The 22,749-nt window shown below is 43.7% G+C and overlaps 2 protein-coding genes across 4 annotated transcripts; one reads left to right on the top strand and one right to left on the bottom strand.

Annotated features, from left to right (window-relative positions):
• Positions 1-141: 141 nt before the first annotated feature.
• On the top strand, positions 142-7,276 carry RB195_002179 (uncharacterized protein; the record flags this gene model as incomplete). Of its 3 annotated transcripts, none has more annotated exons than XM_064199315.1 (12): positions 142-214; positions 273-371; positions 4,332-4,428; positions 4,480-4,608; positions 4,661-4,735; positions 6,072-6,135; positions 6,295-6,376; positions 6,494-6,553; positions 6,611-6,679; positions 6,925-7,020; positions 7,085-7,153; positions 7,251-7,276. In XM_064199315.1, the coding sequence occupies 12 exons, from the start codon at positions 142-144 to the stop codon at positions 7,274-7,276; spliced, it is 939 nt and encodes a 312-aa protein (XP_064055195.1). The 3 variants fall into 3 exon arrangements, with proteins under 3 accessions (XP_064055195.1, XP_064055196.1, XP_064055197.1); XM_064199314.1 differs by having other exon boundaries at positions 7,079-7,153; XM_064199316.1 differs by having other exon boundaries at positions 6,611-6,700; positions 7,079-7,153.
• Positions 7,277-12,822: 5,546 nt separating this feature from the next.
• On the bottom strand, positions 12,823-13,167 carry RB195_002178 (uncharacterized protein; the record flags this gene model as incomplete). Its single annotated transcript, XM_064199313.1, has 1 exon — positions 12,823-13,167. The coding sequence occupies one exon, from the start codon at positions 13,165-13,167 to the stop codon at positions 12,823-12,825; it is 345 nt and encodes a 114-aa protein (XP_064055194.1).
• Between the last annotated feature and the right edge of the window lie 9,582 nt (positions 13,168-22,749).

Below are 22,749 nucleotides of genomic sequence, written 5' to 3'. Positions count from 1 at the left end.
CAGACCCAAATCCTTTGCAGAATCAAGCAGAATGTCAACGACTTTTATCTTTCTTTTGATCTACGAGAAGAAAACTGCCATGAAGCGATAGCGATAGTAACAACCTCATTTCTCAAGTGACATTCAGTTTTATGGCATGGTATGCTAACACGTGGTGTGCTTTTGATGCTGGTCCTTGCGAAGACAGTTCGTGCATCTTTTTTCATCGACCTTGGTAAAATCATGTGCTGGGCATCGAAGCAACGTATTTTATGATTCTACCACGTTTTTAGAGGTCTGTCATGCTCCAGGCAGAAATCTCTGGAAGAAGGAGACAGTGAATGTTAGAGACAATGTGGCATTTATACATAATTGTCAAATATATGCTGGAGGTACGAAGTTTGATGCACGATACGCATAGTGCCTGGCTCTCTGGATGTTACCTCACATAGACGCTAGTGGTAATTTTGCTGCAGAGAGTGAGCTGTAAACGGTAGGCTCAGCGCAATCTTATCTTCTCATGGTGATTTTTATGGTGTGTGGACGTGATGAGATGTGAACACCTGGTAGAAAAAAAATGAGGATTTCAATGCAGCGCTCCTTCGATGAAAAATCTAATTGAGAGAAAAACCTTAATGAGTTCGCTCGTGGTTGATCGACACAAGAAATGATCTATTTTCTGTGACTGAATAAAAATAGAATAAAAATTACTAGAAAAACTTACGTCTTATATGCAGAACTAATCAATATTACTTAAAAGCAGTGTATCACGAAATTGACGTGGAAACCTCAGGAAACCCGTTGAGTTCGGGTTGTAGACGACGGTACCCGGCGGGACTTCTATCTTCTCATCTTAATCGTCGTAAAAGACGGCGTAGTAACGACGTCTGTTCCTACGAGGTAATTGGAACCCACCTCCGCTGTGTACGCGTCGCGTCCATGATAGACTGAAGATGCGCCATTGACCTTCGACCGCTCTTTCATGGACGCAGCGCGTGCGCAGCGGATGCGTTTCAACCTATCTCGTAGATAGAAACGCCCTCTTCCACGTTTTTTACGACGATTAGGGGAAGTTGAGCGGAGCCTAGCTGGGTTCACCAATCTACAACCCGAAATCTACTGGTCTCCCGGGTTTCCGTACTGCGTCAATTTCATGATGATGATGATGTGCTATCTTTAATAATATTGGTATGGTAATTCGTTTCTAAGGCTCCCGTAGGGTTCCACTGCGAACGAAACACTCGCTCACAGATAACCACAAGATGAATATAGCCGGGGCGCCCACAACTCGATGCCTCTTAAAAATAGGATCGCTATCGCTAAATTTGTTTGTTAGCGCCATGCGACGGTGGAGCGGCAAGTGCAGCTTGCAGAAAAACTAGAGCTAGAAAAACTAGAAAAGAGCTAACATCGACGAGAGGCAACTGCCACTAGCGTTGCACTGCAGCTGTAGACACATTGAATGACGTGATAGTTCCATGTTTCTGAATGTCCTGGCCGCGCAGAAGATATGAAGCTGAGCCTAGCTAAGTTTTATGACTTTACTTCCAACTTTCAATGGGCAAATCAGGAAATCGACTTCTCCGTAAGAATGCGATGAATGCGGCTCGTGTTGCTGAGAAGGACGTCGTGATGTAATTTCTTATGCAATGCTCGGGAAGCTTTCACGTGTCTCTCACCTTCCTAGGAATGCTCCTCCACTCACTTGGAGCTTTGAATTTTAATGAATGAATGATATCACACCTCCTCCAGCTACAGTATCATAGTAACAATGGTTGTATCTCGGAGTAGGTTTCGGCGACGAAATACATTTCCAGGAAGAGTGCAGGAATATTACTCCATAGCTAATCAATGGCTGCGGTTACAGCTAAAATTGATGCCATTCGGGAATCCTAACCGGGAATATACGCATTTTCCAGTAATGTTACTTTCACCACAATTTCCCAACACATAGTAGGGTCGAAACGAAATGAAGCACAGTGCAATTGCTTAATCAGTTGCGCCCGAAAGACTACCGGGGAGCGTAGCGCTAGAATCCTTTGAGTTAGAATTAGGAGAACCTTGCTGACACCATTCCTTGCTGTAGTTCGCGAAGGTCCCACTTGGATTCCAACCGCTGCCTCGTTTCGAGAGCAGCGGCTTAAGCAACTGCGCCATGTTCCATGCCGTTATGACCCGAGCAAAGGCGCAGATGCTTGTTCCGTATTCCTGGAAAGCTACATACGTACAGGACATTTCTAGTAAATAATATGAAACTTAGAATTATCACACTCTTCAAACCTCTGAAGAAAAACTGCATATGAGGCTTGATCACCCTGATCACCTTGACTCCGGTTGATCTTCGAACTGGTCGAGCGGGCGCCAGTAATTCTTCTATTTGTCCCTATCGCGTGCCGGAGCAGCCCAGTGGTTCCACCTTTCGCGTCGGACACGAAGAGCATCATATTTTTCTTTGAAGGACTTGGTGAAGAAATCTGACCATCGGGTCGTCGATCTTCCTGTGGTGCGTTTAATATCGCAGGGAACCCAGTTGCTCACGGCTCTGGTCCAACGGTTGTCGTTAAAGCGCATCACATGTCCGGCCCATCTTATTTTACATCGCTGCGTAGGAGAGAACTTCGAATCCCGTCCCTCACTTGTGTGAAACGGGATACTCCTAACATCACTCTCTCAATTGCGCATTCAATGATGCTCACCGCGTTTTCTTCCTGCTAGCGAAATGCCCAGGTTTCCGAAGCATAGGTCAAAGCACGAAGTACGGTGATGTTAAAGAGGTGAACACGGAGCCGGGTCTTCTTCACTACATCCTCGATGCTCTTATACGCTCCCAAAGCCGCTCATCTCCTCCTGCCCAGCTCGGGGTTAGGTCGTTCATCATGTTCAATTCCCGACCTAAAAATAAACGTAGCTGGTGCATTCGAATATGATCGTTCCGTTGAACGTTAATGGGGCATCAGAGACCTATCCGTTATGCATGAACTTTGTCCTTTGCAGATTCAGCTAAAAATCGATGCATTTACATGTTTCGTCGAATTCGGTCAGCATTCGTTCCGCTTGGCTGACGCTAGGTGTTATCAGAACGATGTCATCAGCAAAGCGCAAATCGTGTAGCTGCCGACCATCAACCTTCACTCCCATGTCGTCCCATTCCAACTTTCGCATTGCGTTCTCGAGGGTGGCTGTAGATATATTGGGTGAGATTGTATCACCCAGTCGGGCCCCCTTCTTCACGTCAATGATGAATGTAGAATGGCGAAATTCCGGTAGTGAAGTTGCTTCACAATTCTCGAAATACCTTTATGTACTGAGTAGGGACGCCTTGGTTGTCGAAGGCTTTTACGACCGCTTCCGTCTCAACTGAATCAAAGGCCTTCTTCAAGTCGATGAAGGTGAGACAGAGCGGCATCTTGTGCTCTCGTGATACCTCGGTGAGTTTCGAAACAGTGTGAATGTGGTCAATCGTGCTGAATCCTTTTCGAAACCCTGCTTGCTCGCATGGCTGTCCTTCATCCAAGACTTTTTCAATCCTATTAAGGATCACTCTTGTATAAGCTTGTAGATGACGGACAGCAAGGAGATTGAGCGATGGTTGCCGATGTCATGTGGATCTCCTTTTTTATACAACAACACGGTCTTGCTGATTTTCCACTGTTTAGGAACCTTGCATTCCGACAGATAACGTGTAAAGAGCCTCGCCAGAGTGTTGATGAGTACTAGCGGAAGACTCTTCAGGTGTTCTGGTCTTATTCTGTTGGGACCGGGTGCCATACGATTTCTTACCGACATGATAGCATGTCGTATTTCGGACGGGAGAACCTCTTGAATGACATGTCCGTCTTCCCTCAGATGGTGAGGAGGCAAGTGGACGTGGCTGTCGAAGAGATCGGAGTAGAAGTCGTAGATGATTTTCTCCATCCGTCTTCTCGATGCAGTAGTTGTTTCCTTCGGGTTCCGAAGAGCAGTCATCCTCGTCTTGCGACTGGCGAAGATTTGACGGGCATAGCAGATTCTTTTCCCCGCCTCTGCAGCTTCAGCCAGCACTTCTGCTCTTCTCTCTTTAAGGTCTTCCTCTATCGGCTCTCTGCAAAGCCTTGCGAGCTCGGACGTGAGTTCTTGGTTCCCTGCGGCTCGTGTTGCTCCACGCTGATGTATCAGCTCAAGAGTTTCAAGACACAAGCGCCTCTTGGTGGTTTTAAAACTCTCAGCCTTCTTCTCGCAGTTGCGAAGGTGTTCAACGAGCCGATCATATTCCTCTTCGATGTTGTCCATATGATATGGCTTACTGTAGAAAATAAAACAAAAATGGACAAGCTTGTTAGCTTTCCGCATAATCTTTAGATTTCTGAATTTAGCAGCGAAAGTACCATTTGTGCTCACCCAATGCATCAGGAACAGTGAAGCTCATCTAGCTATTCCAAATTCCGTACGGATTCTCAGAATTGACTTTTTGTGAGTTGTTATGCTGAAATTAACACTTTCACACTCACGATTCGATTGTAGAAGCGAAGATATTGAGTGGTGTACCGTACAAGAAAAGTTAGTTCTGAAAGATGGACGTTCAACACAAATAGTACTTGATCAGTACTTCGAGTGCGAGCAGTACGCCCCAAGACTGGAAGATGATGTCAGGTAGATTAAAATACAGCTCGCGAAAAATTTAAAAGTTGCGGATCTAATTCAGAGTCTACCTTTCCTGCGATCCACATTTTGCTCATCCGGTGATCATTGTAATGCTAGACAGATTTCGAAAAACCCCGTAAGTTCGCCTGTTCTTTTTACCAAATCGCAGTGATAACCGCGCCGCAAAATCAACGCAATTTCAGAGCCAGACAGCATCTCATGGCTCAACTTCGAATCCTAGTTTTCTGCAACTTAAAGCCAGCATATCACGAATCTGACGTGGCGACAAGGAAATCCGCGGGGAAAGCTAGAGATGGGGTTGTAGATTACGGGATCAGAGAGGTTCGTCGTTCCTCCCTCAGCACTTCTTGGTTTCCTGAATAGACAGGAACTTATTGGCTTCCGACCGCTGCGCAACTGGATGCGGCGCGTATACGAGAGTAGAGCGTTGCAACTGAAATCGTGGTGAAAAACGGAGTCCCTGACGCGGTTTTTTTCACAACGATTAGAGGGCGATGAGCGGAAGCACTCCTGATCCCGCAATCCACCACCCCATCTCTAGCTTGTCCAGCGGTTTCCCTCACTACGTCAGATTCATGGTGCGCCGCATTTGAAGGCAGCATACCACGAATCTGAGGTGGTGCGGATTTCAGGTGGAGTATTCGTATACGGGATCGTAGATTATGGAGAGGGGGATGATTCCATCCATTTCTTCTTAATTGCCGTAAAAAACGGCCCGGAAGATGCAGCGCCGCACAGGGCGCCTACGGCAATTAGGAAGAAATAGACGGAATCACCCTTCTCCCCATAACCTACGACCTCGTATACGAAATACTCCACCGGAAATCCGTACCACTCCAGATTCGTGGGATGATACCTTTAAACAAAAGCTAAGCAACACAACTCAACAGGCCCTGAGGAGCTGATGGCTGATGAATGAAGTGTTTCCTGTCAATAGACAGGATTGGCCTCCTAAAGAAACGGATCAAGTGCAAGATCAAAATCCACTACTAGCTCTTTCATTATCTTTGACGTTTGAAAACCTCAAAATCACTCTATACTACGGATGATAGAAGAGGTGCAGGGGAATGACCAGTCAACCCACCACACAATGTACTATGAAGGGCTAATCTTGCTGAGAAGAGCAAAATTCTAATGGGCTCTGTTCCCTCCTGTTGAAGTTTTGTAGCCTGCCAATGGGTGTTTTCAGATGTATAAATGCATAACCCATCGGAATGTCACGGTGCGGAAACTGATTTTTTCAGAACTTTACAAAAAGATGGATTTATCAATTTTCAAAATAATTTTCCATTAATCCTTTATTAAGAGGTACTATGAGCAGGAGCACTCAATTATTTAATTTAATAGCAGCTTTACTGCACCACTACCTACCATTACCGCTGCCACTGCAAAGATTAGTGAACGAAAACGTTTGGCGACGAACAGCATCCTGCCAACATCTAAATTTCCAGGCTGGTCTACTATCTTCAAGCTTTCTTCTATGGATGGTGCATCTCTATAATACTGTCAGCAACGGTGAAAATTTACGAATTATTCTTTAGGTTTGCATGACGGAAAAGGGATTAGGAGAACTCATGTTGAGAATAACAAACAAGGTTGACAGAGAATGTGAAGGGAAAAAGATGAATAGGGAGGGATGAACAAAATAGAACCAGTAAACAATTTTTGCTTCAGATTTTTCTGCTTATAAACGTTCTGAAGCCCGAAGTAATGGTGATCCAAATGAAAGAATCCGAAGAAAAAGAGGCGCCAAACAGTAAGCTGTTCAATGAGCTTAGTCCAAATTCTATGCGCGGAAACTATGGAAGGAAGATCCTGTAACTAAAAAAATACACGAGCTATGCTAGCTGTGACGTGAACTCCATTGTTGCAGAAAATCGCTTACTAGGTGGCAAATCATTGAAAGCGGTGCTAGCTGCCGCACGAACAGCAGGTACACAAATGAGCGAGTTTGTACCTCTAATAAGAAAATAAATTCCTCTTCTTCCAGCATTTTCAACTTTCTCTAAAAGACAAGAATATCAAGATCTGGATGCACCGGAGTCACCCAATTGTGAAGGTAATGTGAAAACCCCTACAGGTATAGCTACATTCTGAGTAAAAACTGGTCTCCTTGATGGTATTAAACTGTTGGAAGGCCAGAAAGGAACACAAGAAAGAGCACGTTCAAAATTAGGGCGAGCTTTGGATATCATGTTTCCTTCAAAAGTATGGCATAAGAACTCCAAAAGATTTTCCCGGTCATGCAGAAAAAGGGCCCCTACGACAGGTATATATGGATTTTCTTAACAGTGATGTTTGCAGAAAATCCTGCGCCTCAGCGGGAAAGAAGCAGAACCAAAATCCATGATCTTCAGGGAGTAATGAAGAACATCAAAAACGGACAAAGAGATATTGATGGTAAAATCAAATGTTGTCAAAGCTTGTTTTTAGCTTGATTTTGCCACATAAAAAATAGGTGAAGGTAAAGCAAAAGGAAAATCCAAATCAAAAAACATTGGGAACGACAAGATACAGAAGAAGAGCGAAAATAGTTAGTTACTCGTATTTCTAGGGTCTATTTGGTAATGCTGAAGCTGCATTACCGGAAAACTCGGAAATATTTCCTTAAATAAAATTTTCACTTGCAGAAAAATTGAAGCCTAAGGAGCAGTGAACATTGAAGAACAGATGGTGAAACGCCGATTACAGCATATTTATACAATTCATGTTATTTCAATGAAACATTCCTTTGTTATTTCTTTTTCGTCAACTTTAGATAGTAATCTTTGCGGGCCCTAAAGCTATCTGCCTTGTTACCGGCGAACTAATGTTTCTCCATCCTTCCAATACTGTTATGGGACATTTTTCTTCCCTTTTCTGGGAAAGTATATGGAAAGTAACCGTTCAATAAGTCTATTAAATTTTTGAAATTGAAAACATCCTTCACAAGTTTTGCAAACTTTTTCTCACCCATGACACCTACCGAACCCTCAATCTTTTACAGAGTACAAATTGAAGAAGAAAAATCCAATACTTAGCGTCTACATATCCTAGCATCATTCCTTTCAATTCTGTTCTTCGGATGATAGGTTTGAATTTTATAGCGCTTAGAACATACATTAGAAAAATGTACGAGTACCATGTGATTCCTGTGACGAATCGTGACTAGAAACCTTCCCAAAAGGTTACTCTACTTCTATCAGGTTTCCAACCAAACTTCATAGTTTCGCGCAATCACATGGCTTTATTCCTCTGCAACAAGCGCCTAACATAAAATCCATAGTTCAAAAACAGCTTGAAAGATATCAGTGATTTCTAAAACTCCCACAACCGCACTACTCAGCCAGGAATGACTGTCGGGGGTCAAATATACTTGTCGGCATATTCTTTTGTAATGTATATACGTTCTAGAGCAGCAGCAGAGTATCTCCGCGTATCAAGTCACCGCCTTCGAGTGTCGATCCGAAGAAACACGCTATACAAACAGTGGTTTGCAGCGGTTCTGTCTGCGCTGCAGATCTCTGTGCTGATAATGCGTGTTGCCTGATTACTACGCAAGGACAAGGAAGGATAGAACTGACGTTATTTTAACAACATCATCTCTTGCTAATGTGTTAGTTCTTCTTCAACTCAAAAAGTTAGATAACTAATTCTTCTCCCATTGAAACAAAGCCATTCCATAAGATAGCCGATAAAATCGGAAAACCAAATCAAATGATCAAATGTTGCTGAAAATCAATAGGTATGACAAAAAAACTCGGAGAGATCACTCTTAGATGATCATGGTTTCTGGATTTTATTTTGCTCAGATTTTGCTTCACGGCCTCGAAGAAATCATAGCCGGATGGCGGTACCAGTACCGGAACAAAAAGCGGATGGAAAGCTTTCATCCTACAAACGCTGTAAAGCCGAACTCAGCAATGTATAGTAGGCTCAAAACGACATGAAGCACGTACGTAATTGCGTCCGCAGCTCCTCTCGAGGCGCTTCGGTGGAGCGTGGTGAAACCCTTGCTAGCACCCATCGCTGCAGTTTGCGACGGTCCCACCTCGATTCCAACTGCTGCCTCCACTGCGCCGTTTCGAGCGCGTACGCAAATGCACCGCAACTACACTCGTGGTTCATGTCGTTTTGATCCCACTACAGACGAAAATTCTCTGCTCACCTTCGACCTGGCGGACCTGGCGATGCCACACCCTCACCTTTTCAAGCGTCCTAATCAATGGCTCTACTAAAGCTGCATTTGCAAGGGAAGAAACCCAGTAACTACCCACGCTGATACCAAAAATCACTCCTTCGAACTTTTTTTTTTGGAAGAGCGGTATCGGAGCTTCGCCAAACACATGACTAAGTGTGCTGATAAAGATGCTGTTCTACTATCGATTAACCGTGTTCTAGTACACGAGAAATCAAACCGGTTTATTTGTAAAGTGGAGAAGCACTCATCACCAACCCAGTCTGCTCTCTTCGCAATTTTGTGCACCCCCGATAGGTTCAGCTCCACAAAAGGAACGCATGAATGCCGGAAACCGGAGCCAGGTAGGATGTTTGCGCGGTAAGCGATGTGGTGTCAGCTCGGAGTTGCTTACTGCTGCGGACGAACGCAGACGGTAAACAACGGACAGCGGACATGCTTCACCTCACGTCAAGTAGCTGTGTGACGAGGATGCGCACAAGGAAAGGTAGATCTCCAAATATGGCATCGAATATGTCTTCTACAGTCTAGTCTTCTGCAGTGGAAAAAGCGTCGTATTCAACTAAGCTTCCATCGATAAAAGAAGTAGTAAAGAAAATACAGCATAATGATATCAATATACGTCGAACCAGACTGATCCGTGCCGCAGCCATAAACTCGCCTTCTCTTGTCATTTCGCTGTTTCCTGGCTTAAAAAAAGTTCGTTCTTGAAGGTTCTTGAAATAGGGACTCGCTTAGAGAGGGTAAATGAATGACTACGATTCTGAGTAGGAATTAGCGGCGCTGCTATAATTTGGTTTACACGTTGCTCTGTAGAACAGCAATTTAATCATTAGATACAGAGAATGGTACAATGATTAGATTCCCTTCAATATTCAATACAATAATTCTATTCAATACAATGATTAGATAATTAGCCAAATCCCATCACAGAACAGTACAAACATATGTTGTAGAGCATCCAAAACACACATGAAGCAGACTTTTACTTCCTGAATTGTATAAGAGTAGAGTGAAAGACGGTATATCTAGTAATCTGCGGATATTCAGCAGTAACGAGCCGGAATGTGTGGATGATGAGTGATCCACATTCTAGCAATCCAAGCAGATTCGAGTAACTCTTATTTCTTCTATGTCCTTTTTTCAGTCGATTCTAAATTATTGGTAAGTTAAGGTATCCAAGGTTTGGATCTCTTTCATAGCCGACAAATCCAGTGTACAGGCATGATCCGTGTACTAAGTCCAAAGTCAGGTAAACCACGACAGATAATACGTTTTTCGCTCACAGTGATCACTGGATTAGATCGATTGAGCAGAGAATCATGGAGTGTAGTGTCACTGATTCGTTATCAGAAGACGGAGTGTTCTCGCAACGTCTAGGAACGCATCCTAAGAAGCCGACTCTCTAGCACCTAGGCAAAGAAATCGCACGACTCATCCCTGAACTGTTAACGTCAAAATGAAATCTGAGTAATTTCTTGCACTACGTGCATCCACCTCCTTAGTAAAAGCTCCCAAGTAAGCACATAACGGTGACGTTGCTCACATGACAAGTAGCATGCACATCTACGGCTAATCTGTTGAGTAAACACGGCAACCTGAACCGTCTCGTTGAGAGTTATAACTGTTCACCTTCTTTAACCCGTTCCGCAAACAACGATTGCGTAGGTCAAGTGCACTCTTCTGTTCTAGGCTTCTCAGAAGTCGTCCATGCCTGTTTACAGCACATGCGCGGACAAGTATCCCTATCCGGCCCAGGAAGTCCAAACAAATACCAAAATGAGGAAATCTTGTGACAGAAATTGTCAGATCTTTTCACAGTGAAAAAATCCATCTGAACAATGGCTCAGTGCCACAGTGAACGGCGTCTTCCAGGACTTTCTTCAAGTCCCTCGCAAGTTTGGCATGCTGGCGAGTGGAGAGCGGTTGTTTTCGATGGCCGCGCACTTGGCGAGCGCCGTAAAGCTGCGCGAGGTCACTGACCGCTAGTCGCTTCAGCTTACTGTAGCCGTAAACTCATAACCGATGAGCGCATGTGGCGATAGCACTCGCCTCGTCAAGTGCCAGATGCGCAACTCACTCTCAACATGGATAGATCCACGAAAACTGATACTTGTTTTCCATCTCTGGCCCACAGATTATTGCACTTCACTTGCGAGTAGGTGAGAATTTGTCGCTATCATGCGACCATAAGCGAGTGGCATTCGGTCGACTTCTGTGAGTGTCGGAAAAGGGAAAAAATTAACCCCAAAGAAAAATCTTTCGAAAGTATCCAAGGTACTCTTCGACTCCGTCAAAATTTCGAACCTTTAGAGTTCGGCTTTCTACCAATTCAAATAGAAAGATATATGCATATAAAATTCTGTCCCAAATGAAAATGAAGAGGCTAAATCTCATATCTACTCCATTTCACCTTACAGTCTACGGACTCGATGGAAATGTCAAAAATAACAATTGAAAAACATAGAAAAAATACTTGAAAAATTCAATGATATGCAATAAAAATAAGGCTTGTGGTCGCTAGCATGCGAAAATCTTAGCTTTGGAGAACAAATGTTGGAACAAGAAGAAAGCAGAGAAGAAAAAGAAAAAAAGTTTGGAAAAATTGGGATCTCGGACAATTCCTGAAAGGATCGATCAAAGAAAAAGTGAAAAGTCGCTGTTGACTTGCGCGGGTGCACCTTTGACTATGTGTACTGTTTGTTGTAAACACAACGATGCAAAAGATGTATCCTTCTGCCTATCACTTCATAAGCATTTCAGGAGTCTAATGGAAAAGCTGAAAATTTCCTGCATTTTTCTGGAAAAATCAGATTTTCAAAACCACAGGTGGATCACGCATTCTCCACATGTCCACGATGATGGTTGTTGACCGAGTCACTTGAGCCATCTCCACCATCTGAAAGAGTACACTGAAGGAATACGTGGTCTCTTCGTTTTCTATCTGTGAACTCTTCAGGCAAAAGTCATTAGAAACATGATTCTGTGAATTTTCATTCGACGCAACAGCCACACAGTCTCTGATTTCAGCCTTTTTCGATGAACACTTTGTCACTGGTGTATACGAATGAATGGTGAAGTTGTTGACCCATTCAGGCTAGAAAAAAGTTTTTTTTTCTGGATATATTCGTTCGTTACATGGAGTCTGAATAGCAGTGAATATTTCAGAGCATTGTTCCCCTAAAGGCAATCACGGAAGCGCAATGTGTGTTCGCGCACGCCACCGCTTCCCGTTCCTCCTTTTAGCCGGTGCGGTACGCATGTTTGCACTTGTGTTTTTCGCCTTGATTCGGTCCGTCCGTGTGTGGACGAGCTGAGCGTGCGGCGTGATGATTGACTGAGTCGCCGTGTTTGTGCTTCTTCTTCCTACTCGACTACTGTTTGACCGGCACTCTCCCTCTTCGTCACCGAGCATGACTATCTTCCTGACTTCGTCATCCTAACGACATGAGTTGCGAATTATTGAGTCATGACTGGATTACAAGGGACTGCTTTTTACCCAATAAACAAGCGCTTGCGGACGTGCGCAGCCGTGGTACCGTGAAAATCTGGAGAAGCTCAGGAACACCATCTTTTCAAACGTAAACAGAGAACAGAACAGCAGAAAAATCACAGAAAGTTGCAGAAACTGCGACATTGATTGAGTGATTTACAGTCCTCTGCAGAACTTCTAGACCTCAACCGCTACTTATCTTTCTCTTTCCGTCCGATTTTCAGTTCTTCGAGTAGGGGACTTGCGAGTGCAAAATCTGACAAAACGAAACAGTGCCCATTTACCGCAAGAGGCAGGTTAAGGAAGTCGAAAAGTCTCTATCCCAAGAGAGATAGCCTTACAAGTTTCCTTCGTTACAGAAGCTCTAAGGTGTGAGTCTCAACTTAAAGTAGTAGGCATCAACAGGCATAAAATGGCTTATGTCATCATAAAGTGCAGAAAAACACCTTTTTAACACAACGAGCAATGAGGAGTCGCGACTTTTTTCAAGTTCTTCATCCTCAAAGACGAACGCCGCTCGGCTTTTGCACCATCAAATCCATAACTCATCGCTCAAGTGCCCGGTCACACAGTGAGCGGACGCGCCTCGACAGGCGCTTTTTCGGCTCTCACGCGGCTCTCTACAAGGATCGCGTAGGACATAGCGACGTAGGAGCAGACGCGCCTGTTCCACGACGCCAGATGGCCGCCATGAGTTATCTTTTACAGTCGAAATCGCCAGTTGTACTCGGCGTTGCATCTTTCGAGCTCGGCCTCGCCCAGCCAGAAGAAGTTTGGCAATCATGGAGAGTTGTAAATGCAACAGGTGGTCAGTTTTCCTCATGGAATTCCCGATTGCTTTGTTTACTGGAACGAATATGATTGGTTTCGAGGGCATAGTTGTAGACGAGTAAAATACTAGCGAACCGAACTCATCGTCGAATCAGATTCTCTTTCACCTCTATAAAAAGAGATGTCAATCTCAGGTAGTTCTCAGGTCCTAAACTCCTAAAATTTGCATGCTAGAAGCACGTCCCCAGTAATAAACGTAAAGCACTTTCCTCTCTCAACGATATATAGATGAAGTAGATATATTATAAGCTACACAGACTGCCCTACTAAACGCGGTTGCTTTCGCACAAGTCTGGCCAACTCAAGTATATCAATGTACGTTGCGCAAGTCCATCGCATCCTTGCGCTCGTTATTCCAGTATGGACATACGACGACGGATTACTGTATTTGTTCGACGTCTGGTGCACTCCTTCCACATCCACGCCTCTCGTCGCCCGTTTGCCTTTCACACCCATCGAGGGTTAGAGCATTCATTCTTTTCCTGAAGGTGTCGACCGTTTTGCATCTCCATTAAAATGTTGTGCTTCACTTTATTTCGAGAGAAAAAACCATAAAAGTGTCAGTTTTCATGCACTACTTGTTGTAATGTCACAGCGTATTCCTCTTTGGTCAAGGTAACATTTTTTGGGCAAACCGAATTGGTATTAGACCAATAGAAACCTAGAAATATCCTTCCACCTATTTTTCTCATTTCACATTCATTCCCTGAAGTATTTCCTAAGAATTTTGCGTGTATCATTTTTTTTTACTGAGATCCCATTCATATTTTGATGCTTTCTCCAGTACCTACAATGATAGCAGAAATCTGAAGGATAATGAGACTATAAAAATGATAATGAGGCACAGATCGAATATATGCCCTTAAAATAGCAAAAACTTTAATTCTCAGATTTTGGCTCAACAGGAATTACTTTCCTTGGTATTTTGGTCTTCATTTCTTTCTTTGTCATCTATCATCTTTGTGCTTCGTTCTCTTATAAAATGATAAGTATTTCTTGGAATGATTCTCCGCACTAATTCTGAACAACTTTTGAAAGTCATAGGTGGATAGAAAATCAAACAATACCTAGGTCAAATGAACATCAGTTGTGATCAACGGATAACTATTCAGATTTCGTTACCTTTGCCACCAATATTTCTCATTGCGTTCTTCTTTTCTTTTCTCCTTCCTTTTAAACAAGAATGGATATTCAGTCTCGTATTATAACTTCAAATCTCAAATTTAATATTCACCCCACTTGCGCAAACCACTTCACACGATTGCTCTATTCTACGAAATTATAAGGGAACAGCGATGTTCATGCTGCACAGAAGCTCAGCTTCGTATGCAGCTGAGTATCGATACAGTATGGGTATTTGTAGATTCTCATAGAAAGATCCGCTAGGAACTCGATGATCGATGACGAGCATGGGACGACGGTTAGGGTGCGGGTGTCCTGGTCGCCGAGAGGGCAGAGGGCAAGCTCGAGCTGCGCTTGTCTATTTTTTCTCTCTCGTTTTATCATGATCGCATGTGCTGCTGCAGGCGGAAAGCTCGCTCACTAGCACTGAGCACTGCCCCTCGTTTCCACGACTGTCCGCGGCGCTGGCCTACCTACCGCTGCAAAAAACGCCGCTTTTCACGTAAGACCCCAAGCAGTATCTCATTTATGAACGACTTCTTCACTCTCACACACATAGGATAACAAAGGGCACGTTACACAAAACCATGAAACGGCTCCACTTATCTGCTTGATGGTCTTTTTCCTCCTGATTTTTTGTGCGTTTTTTGTGGTGCTCTTAGCGCTTTGCATTGTTCTTCTGGAATTAAATCTGATCGAGTTCTTCGGGAGTGTCCCCAACCCAATCTCGCCACTCTATTACGCGCCGAAATTTGCTCCACTACGGGGATTGGAGTAATTTTTCTATGTTCGCCCTGGTTCCCTTGCAGAAGAAAGAGCAGAGAAGTTTTTTAGTATCACCTTGACGACAGTTTTTAATCTCTATACAATCTTTATCTCTCTCTAATCTGCTGCATTATGGCGAAGAATTTCTTACCACCTCCTTCAAGAGATAAAAGAGTTTTATTCGGAGTTTCTTCTAAAAAACTAAAATGTACAAACGCAATAACAGAACTGCACAACTGCTAACCCCTCTCTAATGTTTATATTACATATTTAACTAATGATGTCAGTCTTCCTACTTGTTCGACGACCTCAAAAAGCTCAGAGATAGCCTAACGTCATTCTAAACAAAAAACGTCGTTCTAAACAAAAAATGCAAACATATGTAGCATGCGCCTTAAAACAGTCATGTTCTTTGCTACAGTGATGACAAAATGCACATCATTTTTGGGATCAATTCAGTTGCAGGAGTGAAACGATTCATAACTTTCTCTATTTTCAACGCTTTTCGATATGCGCAACAAATTCTTCTCACCAAAAAAATATCTGAAGCTACTTCTCTTCTCGAAAATAGAAAATGCAAATTCGTTAGTAAACAGTGAAAGAGAGTTCTAGGAGAGATTAGCACTTCGCAATATTTGCATTTTTCTCTAAGACGCGAAGTAGTTCAAAAACTTCTGCATTACATATCAAAGGGATTTTTTGCACAGTTTTTATTTTCCCAGCAGCACCCTCTTTTTCCACTTTTCTTCTTCAACTTAACAAGAAATCACAGTTTCGATTCACAAACAGGAGAGGCTGCGATGATTGGCAACAGTATTTCTGCATGGCTCATCAGTAAAACAAAGAGTACAAATCGCAGCAGTTTATCCATCCAGCCACTGTGACCGCGCCTTGACGACGAGGGGTTCGGTTTCATGCCGAGTGCGGGGCGGTACCAGGCCATGCGTGCACTACCTGCGCCTCTCCCATGAGTTCTTCGGCTCCCGTCCTGCCCAATCTACGCAATCTTGGGAGATTCACCCGCGGAATCTCACAACTTCACTGTGAACTCCTCCGCGGCAGCATCCAGCTCTACGACGACGGCGCTTTTTTCGGCTGCGCTTATGAGCGGCGATATGGTGTTTGGTGCCCGCGGGTGCCGGGGCATCCTGCCCACACCTCCTGCGCACTCGGCCGCACATGGTGTCGCGCCTGTTCGTGGATCTGCGACCACGCCGCCAAGTCGCCGCCGATCCATCGGTCACTCCACTGGCCAGCTAGCAACTTTCGACAACAGTGTGTCAGTGTGTCTGTTACTACTGCTTGCTGTCCACGAATAACACCAAGTTAACGAGTAAGAAGTGAGAGTGGAATGCAATGCAGCTTCTTTCTCGCCATTTCTTCACATTTGTGCACTCTTGCAGGCACACACTTTCCAACATTTGTTCGTGAGCTGCAGTGCAGAAAAACACTCCATGGTAAAGCACATCTTGGGGACATGACCCCTTTTCCGTTCAAAGTCTTTTGTGGAGATGCTTTTCTTCGCGATTTAACGTCCGTATCGCGAACATTAAATAGCTGGCTCACTGCAGTTTGAATAAGTCTGTATAAACGATTCTCCAAGATAGGCTCTCGTTATTCCTTCCTTACTGCAAAGAATGTTTTCGTCCCTTTTATGTTAATGAGATTTGCATCTGCTCATTTGGAATATTTTGAAATTTACCTCTTCGGTGTATCAGCCGTTTTTCGTAACTGATAAACTCTTCAAGTACATGGCCACATAAGGGCCCCTGTAAATCTGTAACTGTAAGGACATGGAAAGTCTGTAGAATCTGTGCAACTCATTACCAAGTCTCCACGTTGACTCACGCTTGAGCCACCTCCTCAAATTCTTTAAATCAACATTCCCTTTGTTTGAAACGCTTTTTCACTTTTCTTCCTATACTCTACTGAAAAACACTACTTCCTTGGATTTCAAAAAATTTTTTTTTTCATTTTTTCGTGTGCTGAATTCGATGGGACTCTATACGAGTCTTACAAACATTCTAAATGAATAGCGCTTTTTAGAAGAAAAAATGTCATTAATTTTTAATCTCTCAAAGAAAAAACATATTTTTTTAGGAAAACGAGAGATTTTCACGCAGCAATCCTATAAGAAGCTGCTCATTTGAAGGCAAATAAATCAGATGCGCTTCACCTTAGTTTGGAAAAAATAATTACCTTTCAAAGTTATAGCAAAACCACTCTAATCCACAAAATCACAACCTCTTCTCGAAACCCTAACCATTTTAACGACTGAACTTGACGCGTCATGAATGAATTCTAGCATTAAAAAGAACTGAGGTTAGCTTATCAGCCGTGGTTTGTTTGCTAAGAGGAAAACACATGCTACTTGCAGTCTCCACCACACTAAACAGGTAGTCGCATCGTTTCCTTTTACAAATGATTAATCAGTTCTTGCAACCAAGCTTCCTTCAAGTTTCGTCAGCTTAACCATCACAACACTAACTGACGTAGCAAGTGCACCAAGCCATGCTCCAGTCCAGATTTTCGAGCACACGTGCCCTGCGTCCGAGCATGGTCATCCGACAAGTTGCGTGATTTTGGTAGTGTGATGTCGTGACATCAGCATCTACGTGAGTACTCGTCCTGAATAGACTCGCGGATCGGCGGGTGTCAGCGCCGGCGAACGAAGTTGCGTGGTCCGCGCACACTCGGCTCAGTAGCTGTTTGCATTCGCTTTTCTCTGTTTGAGAGCTCCGTGTGCGCCACGCATGCGTTCTATCCTTTCGTAACTCGACCGACGCGACCCTCGGTTTTTTTTTGCCGACTTCAATTCACCACCAGCTCAACATCAACACCAAGCCAGGACTCACGATTTACTGACCGACCTCGACACACCTTCGCTGCAACTACTGACGGTCAGCTTCAGCTGACATCTCAGTTCTGTCTTTTCTGAGACATTTGCTCTGCACCCAAAGCCTTCTCCTTTCCAGTGGTACTTATGTAATTCTATAACATCATTGTTAGAGATCAATAATAAACCTATCTTATTTGTCAAAATGACATTTTTTGCCATTATTTCTTCGATACTCCTTGTAGAATGGTCAATCCTCACCAATCCTGGCCAATTTACTGGGCACTGCGCCTAACCAATCTTCAGAATGCTACCGATTTCTTTCCTGTGTAGATGAAATAGTTTTGCACTTTTACAGTATCATATAGTACTCGGTGTGCTTGGAATGCCGAAGCATTCATTATTTTCATCAATATTAATTTGCGGGCAACGCTTTCGATGTTTCTTGGTGTGGAATTCTTCTTCTGTTTTTTGTACTCACAAGGAAATAAAGTTGAGAGATCAGTCATCATTTGAGTTCATAATCTCCTCTAATATCTCTCTCTCATATCTGGTAAGCAAGTCAGATTTCTTTGAGATTTTTGAAAAGAAATTATTGTGGCACTCAACAGTGTAAGCTGAAGTGGTGAAAAAAGTGCCACTAGTTACTCAAATCAGCAAAAGATGAGCCAACAGAACATAAATTTTATAAAGCGGGGGAAGGGAGAATTGCAAACATATAAGTCTGAAACGCTCCTTAACTTGCAGAAACAGCCGTCTTTAGTTGCTTCAGAAACTAGCTTCATAATTTTCTAGGACATCTCCAGAGCATTTACGACAGCTGGGTTGTACTATGAAATCAAAGAACCCTATAAGAGTCACTTAGTTGGATTAGTTGCATTAGTTCCGCATGAACATTTTCAATACGTTAGACCTCTAAGTTTGGAAACAACAGCTGCAATTCCCGTTATGTTTCCATCTCCGAACATGGACCGAATTCCCTTGATCAATATTCTGAAGACATCTTCACTTCATTGCAATGCCATAAACGACGGTTTCGAGAGTTTTTCCACGTCTGAAAAGCATCGTTGCGCGGGTGGTCTTGCGCGGGGTTTTGAAAACTCTTTGTTCCTTGCGGGTGGTCGCGATGCGTTCATGAATGCTTCGAAGCGCACAACGCACCAGTGGTACAGCAGTACCTTTTTTGGCCGGCAATGTAGTGTTCATCGGGTTCTGCTCCATCGTCTGTGATCAGCTTTGCTCATCATCTCAGCCTGACTCATTCCACTGCACTTGCGCACCTGTTTGCAGTGTCGACTTTCGCACTTTACAAATCTACAGTAAGTCTGGAGTAGGGTGTGGCGGCCGCGAATGCCGTTTGATGCTCGCACAGCCAGTGCATGCGTTCCTTCACAAAATGTGTGTTTGTGGTGCTGACCAAATAAGCTCGCACTTTGCCGAGCGGGATACGGTAGCGTCGTAGGCTACTGAGCGGTGGTGCCTTGACACGTTATTTGTGCGGCTGCCACTCCTTGCTGTGTATACTTGACTCGGCTTGACCTCAACCCGATGACATCTCAAACATTCGGTCATACAAGCCACCACCACAAGCACAAAGACATCCTCAGTCCTGGTTAGTGCATGTTAGCCGCCCGCCGCCACCACTGAGCCACTTCGCCCGTGCTCTTTCCTGCGATCACCTCACCTGTTGTTTGTGTTCTTTGTTCTTTTGCCGGAACTTCTTTCCGACCAACTGCGCAGGCGCCTTTCGCATAATCAGAATGTGTTGAGTCATGTTGCATGCCCAGCTTGCTCGATTTGCGGTTCCTCAACGCTCAGCCTCAAGCCTTTTCAAAAACTTTTCCGTTAGTAATCACGTGTGGACGAAAATCTCCTGAACACGCTGCCTTGCACGGTTATCGTTGCAGCAACAAGCATGCCGCAGGCGTTCCGTTACTAGGTGTGCACTTGCTGCATTTGCTTGAACTCTCATTGCAATTGTTAGTGCTAGGTCCCAAATCAACAACACCCGCACTGCATCACAGCTTTGCTGTGTTCTCGTTAGTGCGAAAACGTCGGAACTTTCTGAATTTCAACAAATTGAATCGCTCCAAGAAGATAACACTATGGCAGAATGCGATGGCACTATGCGAATAGTAATTCTGAACCTTCAAAAAGCCTTCGAAATGTTAAGAGATTTTAGAATTTTCTGGACTCACTTCCAAACTTAAGCACTTCTTTCTGAACCACATTCTATTCACATTTTGCTCATCCCTCCAGTAAATTGCAACTGCTTCCTATGCGCCCAAAGTATTCTGTTTAGTGGTCTTCAGCTGACAAATGAGCTACAAGTTTATTCAAGCATCACTTCGGATTAATCCCATTTAAGACATGCATTGAGCATGGTGACTTCGAAGGGCACCACGTGAGCACAGTCCATGGGTCTGGCAACAACTAAGAAGTTTCCTCATTTTCTCCAAACACATAGTTGAAGAAAATTATTAACCCTTGATTAAAAGATCACCGCTGTGAACAGAAAATTTTGCCAGCTCTCTTCAAACTTTCGAAGTTAGATAGAATCCATTAAATTTTATCCGCCCTGAAGAAAAGTAGCTGTCCAGAAGTTCGTCCGTGGCATTCTTTTTCCATATTTTTTTCGGTGCACAGCAACTTCACAAAATCAGCTTGCAGTGTCCTCCTTACTTCTAAGTGACAGGAAACTCACTAGCACCTTTTCTGTATTCAAGTGTTCACCTATAAAAAATTGCCAAGTTGTTGATACTGCGCCAACTTGTTCCAAATGACTGCTTTTAAGTTTTGAAAAATTTGAATGTTCATTTGAAGTTGCAGCTTAATCATCTATTTCCGTCCTCATTGATTGAAACGATTTAGTACTTCATTTCCAGAAACACTTAGTTAAACGGCTGGACTTTGCAATTCACCACACATCGCGCATAAATCTCTACAATTCTGAATTGAAGTCGAGCGCGCTAGGTATTGGTCAATGTCAACCAACTATCCTTATCCTTCGCTCAACATGTACGTGCTGCACAGAATATGTAAATGTTACTAGAAAATTCCACGTCCATAAGGTTACGGACAACGAGAAGTCTACAAATGAGATCAGCTGCAAATTGAGATAGTCGGCCAGCTGTTGATCGAGAAGAGCAACTTGTAGATTGTGAGGGACTGAGTCACAATGGAAACGGGAGCGGCACTGACTAGTCATCTTTCAATGTTCCGACAAAAACGAGAGGAGGTTAGTGCTAAGACTGTCCTAGGCACACCTGGATGAGCAAGCAACCGTGATCAATGGGCAATCTCTGCTAACGGTTTTAGTTATGTGAAAGAAGCTGAACAAACTACTCTACTCCAATCACAATGCATACCCTTCCGAGCTTTCCCGTCCTCCGAAGGCGTCATCACCGCCGGCCTCTTAAACGCAACCCACAGCCGATATCGAGTACTGTAGCGGCTCACTGCGGGGCTCATGCACGATAATCTCGAGCCAAGATCAAAAACACATTATCCCGACGAAAGAGTTTCGAATCGGTCGTTCGTGATTCATTCGTCGTGCCGTCGGCAACTGCTCCACGCGTTCTCACTCATCACACTCATGCATACATACATCCCTTACTCATCACCGCTTCTCGTCATTCCTAACGATTCCAGAGATGAAAAAAGCACTTCTGCATACCTTATTCCATGAGCTTGTGTCACCTCCGTAGGGCGTGGCCCATCCGCCTCAACTGCATCCGACACATTCTTCGACATTTTTTTTCCTGAGTGTTAGTCAGTTGTTGCTGTGTTGCTTCTTTTCCTTCGTTATTCCGGGTTTTTCTTTGCCTTTCTTTCCAAGTAACCTGCAGTGCACCTGAAACTATAGAGCTTTTTTCTAAACGATAGCAGCTCTGCTCTTCTTCGACGCAGTCAGAAGCGGAGAAAGGTGTTGCTGGCAAGTAGCCAACACAGTTTAACATGGCAGCACCAGATCTGGGCGCTGCTTGCCAGCTGCTGACCTTACTCGTGAACAACCTTCTCGATTCTATGTTCCGGATATGCGCTTTGATCGCTACGATGCAACTATTCTAGCAAGGTTCTTCCACCCCTAGACATATTGTCCTTCCTGAGCGTTTCTTGCGACATAACTGTTGGCAACCTTTCTGAACTCAAAACACACTCCTCAGTTGAAGCAAAGAAAGACATCTCGCCAAAACAATCTAAGGGTGCAATAGAGATGTGAGACTATGTGAAGCAAAAATCTTAGTTACCCATGTGAAGAGAACACATGAAATCTTCGTTGGCAACTCATCCGTCAAATCTCCAGGACAATAGGAATTCCGTATCGCCCAAATTTTTGCTTTCTTTCAAAACCGCTGGTTCTTTTTTTCTAGTGAGGAACATGACACAGAGAAAAAGTATATAGGAAAGAAACTAGATGGTGGTTATAGCATCATAAGGAAAAATATGCATAGAAACGAATGAGGCTTACGCGTATTTCATTCACCGGTAGCAAATTTCGGCATTTTCCTCAATAGACAATCTCTAGATATTGTAAAAGAAGTATCCCTGTATCCAACGTGACATCTATCGTCATGGTCGCCATTAGTGCTTGTAATAGATGAAGAAACCTGTGCTGCTGCAAACTTTCAACGACCACAAATTACGCAATCAGTCGACAGAACAAAACATGTGGAGACTTTTTCAATTTTTTCGCATCCGATCACGCACAGTCATCCATGAAATGCTGACTACTAGTTATTGTTAAGTGATGAACACACTGATTCATGTCGTTTCATGCGTGCCTGTCAAGCATACCTTCGTGTGACGTGAGCCATCTACGAATCGTCGCTGTTGTTTAACTTCGGCCGCAAATCTTGATTATCGATTCATCCATAAGGTGGTGGATAATTGACGTTGTTGCAG

The sequence above is a fragment of the Necator americanus genome, chromosome IV, assembly GCF_031761385.1.
Source record: "Necator americanus strain Aroian chromosome IV, whole genome shotgun sequence".
Lineage (NCBI taxonomy): Eukaryota > Metazoa > Nematoda > Chromadorea > Rhabditida > Ancylostomatidae > Necator > Necator americanus.
Note: the sequence above shows the minus strand (reverse complement) of the source record. Positions and strands in the feature narration are given on the sequence as shown.